The sequence below is a fragment of the Seriola lalandi genome, unplaced genomic scaffold, assembly GCF_002814215.2.
Source record: "Seriola lalandi dorsalis isolate HSWRI2012SDOR001 ecotype SW California unplaced genomic scaffold, Sedor1 jcf7180002054519, whole genome shotgun sequence".
NCBI lineage: Eukaryota > Metazoa > Chordata > Actinopteri > Carangiformes > Carangidae > Seriola > Seriola lalandi.
The window spans coordinates 1,893,309-1,900,364 of record NW_019525072.1 but is presented as its reverse complement, the minus strand read 5'-3'; the positions used below and the strand labels follow the sequence as shown (position 1 = coordinate 1,900,364).

The 7,056-nt window shown below is 41.0% G+C and overlaps 1 protein-coding gene across 2 annotated transcripts in view; it reads right to left on the bottom strand.

The window, feature by feature from the left end:
• mrtfbb (myocardin related transcription factor Bb) overlaps positions 1–7,056 on the bottom strand; it is a 73,158-nt gene that overhangs the window by 14,731 nt on the left and 51,371 nt on the right. Inside the window, exon 4 of one of the 2 annotated variants that reach the window (XM_023413999.2) lies at positions 2,482–6,255. In XM_023413999.2, the coding sequence (XP_023269767.1) occupies positions 2,482–2,581 (100 nt within the window). In that variant the 5' untranslated portion in view covers positions 2,582–6,255. The remainder of the gene's footprint in view (positions 1–2,481; positions 6,256–7,056) is intronic. The other variant, XM_023413998.2, reaches the window with a different exon arrangement.

Sequence of the window (7,056 nt, the reverse complement as noted above, 5' to 3'; positions counted from 1 at the left end):
GCCTACTCCCACACACACACACACACACACACACACACACACACACCAGACCTGCTCTACTCTCCTGGGAAAGGCGCTGCGTCTGAACAGGCCTCTGTGAGTCACTCTAGCAAAAATAAACTGGGCAGCTGTGAGAACAAGGCCTGGGAACCATGAAATTTGGGGGTAGTTAAGGGGGTGGGATCTCCAGTTGTATGCAGAGCTGAGGGGACGTTCACGGGCTTCTACTGGTGGGCAAGGGAACACAGAGCGACAAGAGCTGAGGCAAAGGGTGGGAGGCCGAGTCCATTCTCACAGCAGCCCATCAACTGCGGGGCAGAGAACACAGTGTGCCTGCCCCGCCTGCTGTGTTTCCTATTACAAACCCAAGCCAGGGGGGTTATGGTCAGCATGAGACAGATCATACCAGGAGATTTTAAAAAATTGCCATTGGTTTGTTTCAATATTTATATCCACTGTGACTTGGAGAGAATGCCACAAGCTAGAAAATTTATGATTTCATATTACTACATATCAATAACATCAAAAGCTGCCTTCCAGCGCCACAAGAGAGAATGCAGAGTTTAATTTGAGCATCGGTATAGGGGTACACCTCATGCCCGGGGTCCTCCTCTCTTTCTGTCATCTTGCGTTCAACCTGAACCCTGGCTAACCTCTCCGTGATGCAAACCGGCTCCGCTCTCCTGCTCACCAGCAGAGCGTAAACAGAGGTTGTGGAGAGACACAGAGAGAGGACTCTGCTGAAATCCTTGCCTACTGATGTAATCTCTAATCTCAGACCCACGTTGTTCTCAGCAAATCATCCCTGGAGGTCTCCCATCAGACCCTTTATTTTATTTGACTTTTTTTTTTTTAAGAAACAGTACAAATAAAAAATACTGTTTAGGGTGGCTACAGATAGTCCCTAGGCAGACAAAGCTGAATTTAGTTTAGAAACAGACTGACACTGGGTTATGTTGACTTTGCTGTTATAAATACCAAAGACTTTAAACAAAACCCAATTTTAGCAAAGATTTGTGCATCTATAACCAGAGACAGACTAAACCATGATACACAGATTATATTGGATTATCAAAAATGCCCTTTACTGCTTACATGAGGACAAAAAGTCTACCTGAATTGAATTTAACTGATAGTCTTTGTGTTACATTGTAAAAAAAATAATTGAGTCATCTTGTAATCATTCAAAGGGCCTGTAACATGTCAGCTGACTTCAGCTGACAGGAATTTTACCAACATTTATGTAGATAGTTTGTTAATGTAGATCAGTTTAACAGCAAATATAAAATACAGTGTCACATTTATCAGTGAGGTTTACACACAACAAATTAAATGGCTGTTACATAATGACTGAGAATGAATGGAAGGGAAGATGAGGCTGTTTAATACAGAATACAGAAGCTATTTCTAACTGCATATGAATATCAACATAAAAACTTCGTAGTATTATTTTAGTCTGGTCTGGGTTTGGTTATTCACGTTATATTTATGCAGGCCATGAATAATAATCTGTTGATATAGGATTTAAACAAAAAGTCATACATGCAAATCTTGCGTGACGGCCCTGATGGAAAGGAATAGACATTTTGCTTACTTTTTGCATGTTAATATACACTATATCCAGCATTACACACTTTTGTCATGTGAGTGCTGTTATGCATCTTCCATTGTACATTATCACTTTAGCAAGATGCAGAAATACTGTATGTAAACACTGCTCCTTACATAGGTCATGAAGGTTAGAGGCTGCCATATATTTTCATCAAACGTGACTTCACTGATGTTACAACAACTTGGCTATAATCTATTATAGAGGCTAAATACCAGTGACATTTGTTTCTAATCATAAAAAGATGGATATGTTTTTTTTTTTTCTTTTGTTTTATTTTAAGAGTCCACATTACTCATGGCCTGGTCTAATCAAAGGAATTTGCAGCTGATGAATGCACACAAGGAAGATAAGAAATATTCAAATAATGACAGAATCTTGATCGGCAGCATGTCTGCGTATTGCACTTGATTTGAATGAAGCTCATTGTGTGTACTTACATTACAGATGTGAATTCATGCTTAAATTGTGTGACAGAAAACCATAACAACGTTTCAGCAGAGTGCCAGTATAAACATAGTCAGTATAAACTGATGTATTCTCTCTGAAATGTCTCTCTCACAGACTCTGACCGTCTTTGCAGAACAACTTCGATTCACTACCCATCAGAAATCAATAGTCTCTCCTGCAAGAATGATGCTTGGCATGAGTCACTGTGATGAGCTTTACTGTTGCCCTGTCATTTCCTGTTAGGGCTGCATCCACGTCACTACAACCCCTTTGCCACTGCTGCCAGCATCAGTTAAGACTAACAAGAGTAAAAAAAAAAAAAAAAAAAAAAAACTGAAAAAACTTGAGTTAACTTAATGCCGATATTCAAACAAAACAATGAAATGCATGCGGATTAGACAAGAAAAAGAAAGGAAAAGCACCTGATTTGAATTTACCCCTGCAGATGGAAGGGGTCTCCACATCAAGGCAGGCCATGGAGGACAGTGGTGGTTTGCTTGGCGGCCAGGTCTGGAGTCCCATGGAGTGATGAGGCCAGTGGAGAACGGGGGAGTGAGGGAGAGAAAAGACCCAGCTCTGAGCGAACGACAGCTGGCTCTCAGAGCTGCACACGGTCCCTCCTCTCTGGCTCTTTGCTGGCCTCAGCGGAGAAAGTGTGTGTGTGTGTGTGTGTGTGTGTGTGTGTGTGAGAGAGAGTGTGTAAGTGTGTGTGAGTGCTCAGTCAACGTCAGGAGGAGGGAACACAGTGCTGCTTATGTTAACCCTCGCTGGGTCACTTCGTTCTACTCACAGAGGACTCACCATACTAAAACACCAAACCCCGGGGAACTTTTGATTTCTTTGTGATTATCTTGTAATAATCAATAAGTTTTGGTTTGGAAATTCACTCAGCAGGGGACCAAATCATTTACTGGTAAAAAATACAGAGTCAATAAAAACAAGCTGTTGGGAATTTTGAGTAAGAGTTTTTTTCCACCCTCTATAAAATTTGTAACACTAAATAACAATGACAGGAACGAACACACTGGCTCCTCAAGGACATGGAAGCTTATCTTCAAACATTTTTTAATGATTAGTTGTGAGTTGGCGTTAATATTTGTAGTCATTATTGAATTCATTGGTATTTTCCATTACACACCATTGATTTATAGCAGCTGATGACAATTTCATCATCAGCTGTTGTGTTAAATACCCATGAATTCCAACGGGTGTGAAAAAAATGCGATGAGCAAACATTAAAATAAAACATATGACTGACGTAAAAATTCAAAGAGGGGACCAAGAAGAGCTAAAATGCTGTGGCTCATCCAAAAAACATGCTTATTCGTGGCTTACAGTGGTGGTTAGATGCCATTCATGACTACAAAAGCACTAACAGGAAATAAGATAAAAGGGAATTACACTAATTGTGGTGAGTTCCGTGTGTCTAAGTGGATCCAGGAAGGCTGGTTTGACAATATGTCAGCGCTAAAGAGCGGGCGTCATTTCCAGCAAAGGGTCTGATGTCAAGGTGAAGCTGCAGAGACACGGGATGCGCTCGGTCCTCCGGCTGTTCCTGTGATGTGTCTGAACAGGACAATGCATGCTGGGGAGGACGGGACCGCTGTGCTCTGGATTAATAATGTTCACTTGTGGGATCAAGAAGTATGCAAGTCAAACAGCATGGGGACAGGGGGAAACATGGAGCTGATAAAGTAAATGGGACTAGTACAGTCAGACGCAATATGTTATGACAGCTCACCGCTGAGATTGAGTAACGGTGAACAACAAGGCCATAAAAAATATGGGGGAGTTAGTTGGAGCAGTAGGAATGTGGAAAAACATCTTTCCGTATGTCACACTGTCAGAATTCCTTTGAGTTCACATTTCATAAGCGTGTTAGCCACATAAACATAACAACAGATTTTATGAATGCCTCGTACACCTGATTTATCCCACAAGCAAAACCTCTCTCCAGCATCAAAGTCTGCTGTGGGCTCTCAAATTCCCACACCAGTCAAGAACAATGCTGTTTCTCATCAGCTCTCGTCTTAAACCACCAGGTAGTTTGTATTAATTCAAGATGTGTTCCACTCACATAGAATATATATTAAATTATATTCAGATCATCACTTTCATTGATGATCTACAGTTTAAACTTGAACATCCTTTTAGCACTGCAACTATTTCATTGCACTGACTGTTATTAATTGCCATTTCAGCTTGATGATTATCACGCTCACTACATTATTACATCCACCTGCTTCCCACTGGCCATTTGTTTTCACTATCTTACGAATTTATAATTGCTCATTTAGAACAGAGTGAAAACACATGAGTTTGCAGCTGCAGTCACGAAGCAGTATTTGATCACGGCAGAGGTTTGTGTTGCAGGATCAAAATTTGGTAACTCTACAACAAATCATAACATTGTCTTAAAAAGGTACCACGCAATATGAGAAGATTAAGTTGGCATTCACGCTGTAGTTCAAAATTATAAACTGTTGCCTTTTATTTTTGGTCCCATTTGTATTCACACTGACTGTGCACATAAACCCAGAGGCGTAAACATGAAGTCACATGGACCAACAGGTAACCCATTCGGTGCCTCCTGCATAATCAGCACCACACGGACCTACCCGACTGATATATTATTGCTGCTAAAAAATCACATGCTGTAATAAGTTCCGGTTTTACTTGCACACTCTATTGCTACACCATGAACGGCATCCCCCCCCCTTCTCAGGCGGCCTTGGTTGTTTACCCCACACCAGAGTTTGATTGTAGGACTTTGGTTTGGTTTTATTCTGTCATAAAACAACCTGCACACAACACGTAATACTTTCGCACCAACCTAAACAAATCGAGCTAAACTGACAAACACAGCAGAGTTGCTGTAAACAGAACACAAACAGATGAGGTGTGAAAGCAGCCTATAAAAAGCAGTTTAAAGCTTTATGTTATAGCCAACAAATTACAGTGGAGCTTTTGTGCATGTGAGTTTAAGTATCTATAAAATACTTGGAATACAATGGAGGGAGAATAAAAAAACTTGCATGTAAGAGGGACAGAGAACAGGGCTATTGGGCTAAATAACAGCATATTCACTTACTAATAATACTAAGCTACAATTGAGTGGGGAAGAATGGAAAAGAAGCGAGGCAGTAAGCTCTCAATTGTGTTTTATCACCACTGAGGGACAGAAAAGTCTCCACAATAATTCACTGCAGAAATGAACTCCACAGCTAATTTTCCTACTGGAAAACCTGTTAATCATGCTCATTCGGCTTCATCCACAGACTCCCAACTAAGGCTGAGCAACATAGATCTTCAAGTTAATACAAGGAGAAAAACATTGCTTCATAGTTATTATATAATTTTAAATAAATTATGCCCCTATACTTAGTTTATTAGTTCCTCAAGAATCCTCAATACAATTTTCCCCACACTTTCTTCTGATTTACAGTGTAATTTACTTCTATGACCCTCTTATATAAAGAAATTGTTACTGTTCTCTTCTTCCTGTGCACCTACATATTTGTGCCAACACCAACTTGGCATCAAGTTCGAGGCCTTTATTGTCATTATGCAAGCATAATGAAATTACTGTGAACATCCTCACAAATTTTCTATTACTTATACCAGATTATTAAAAGTGATGGGTTCTTGGTAGCTTGGTGAGAACCAGGATACCCAGTGATGCGTATATCACATTTTTCTGCCATATGATAAGTAAAAAAAAAAAAATATTTGTAACATTAATCACAGGCAGACAAAACATTTTGGTGACGCAAAATAACATTGCTGTAAATACATAACAAATCCATTTTCCCAAGGAAAGGCTTTGATTTCAGTAACTAAGCTGTGATTATGTGCTGGCTTCAAGAGGCATTTCTGATCTAATTCCTTACTTAATTCCACAAACAAATCACTGAAGAGTTTGTTTTCCCACAGTGGCCTTGCTCTTAAATGGTCAACGTAAAGTATGTCTTACCAAACTCTGATGTTTTGATCACTGATTCTGCCGCATTGAGTTCCACTCACTGGTATTGTAGGCCTTGAGGCAGCAGCAGCAGCAGCAGCAGCAGCAGCAGCAGCGGCGGCGGCGGCGGCGGCGGCAGCTGCAGCAGCAGCGGCAGTGGCTGCTACATTTCTTCTAGCTATGCAGGAAGGAGCGAGGCTTTCTTGGACATCAGTGAAGCACGACTCCTGATGAGCTAGGAGGACAGGAATCATTGTTCATTTATACTAGATTATACTGAACAAAAATATAAGCGCAACACTTTTGTTTTTATCAAATTTGTCATGAGTAGAAATAAAAGATGTTTAAATCCATGTTAATGAGCACATCTTTGTCAAGATCCTCACAGGTGTTGCATATCAAGATGCCAATTACACAGCATGATTATTGCACAGGTGTGCCTTGAGCTGCTCACAATAAAAAGGCCACTCTGAAATGTGCAGTTTTATCACACACAATGTCACAGATGTCACAGGTTTTGAGAGAGTGTGCAGTTGACATGCTGTATGTTCATCAGAGCTGTTGCCTGTGAAATGAATGGTCATTTCACGACCATAAGGTTTCTCCAGTGTCGTTTCTGAGAATTTGGCAGTACATCCAACCAGCCTCACAACCACAGACCACATGTAACCATGCCAGCCCAGGACAATCCAAATCTGGCTTCTTCATCTGCAAGATCGTCTGAGACCAGCCACCCGGACGGCTGATGCAACAGTTGATTTGCATGATCAAAGAATTTCTGCAAGAACTGTCAGAAACCATCTGCAGTTTGTTGTCTTGACCGACCTGAGAGGGTAAATGTTCACCACATATGAATCCTGGATTTCACTGCACTGGGCAGATGGCAGACAGCATTTACGGCGTTGTGTTGGCGAGCGGTCTACTAATGTCAGCATTGTGAACAAAGTGCCCCGTGCTGGTGGTAGGAGAGTTATGGTATGGACAGTGAACACTGGTGCATTTCATTGATGGCAATTTGTATGCACAGAGACACACT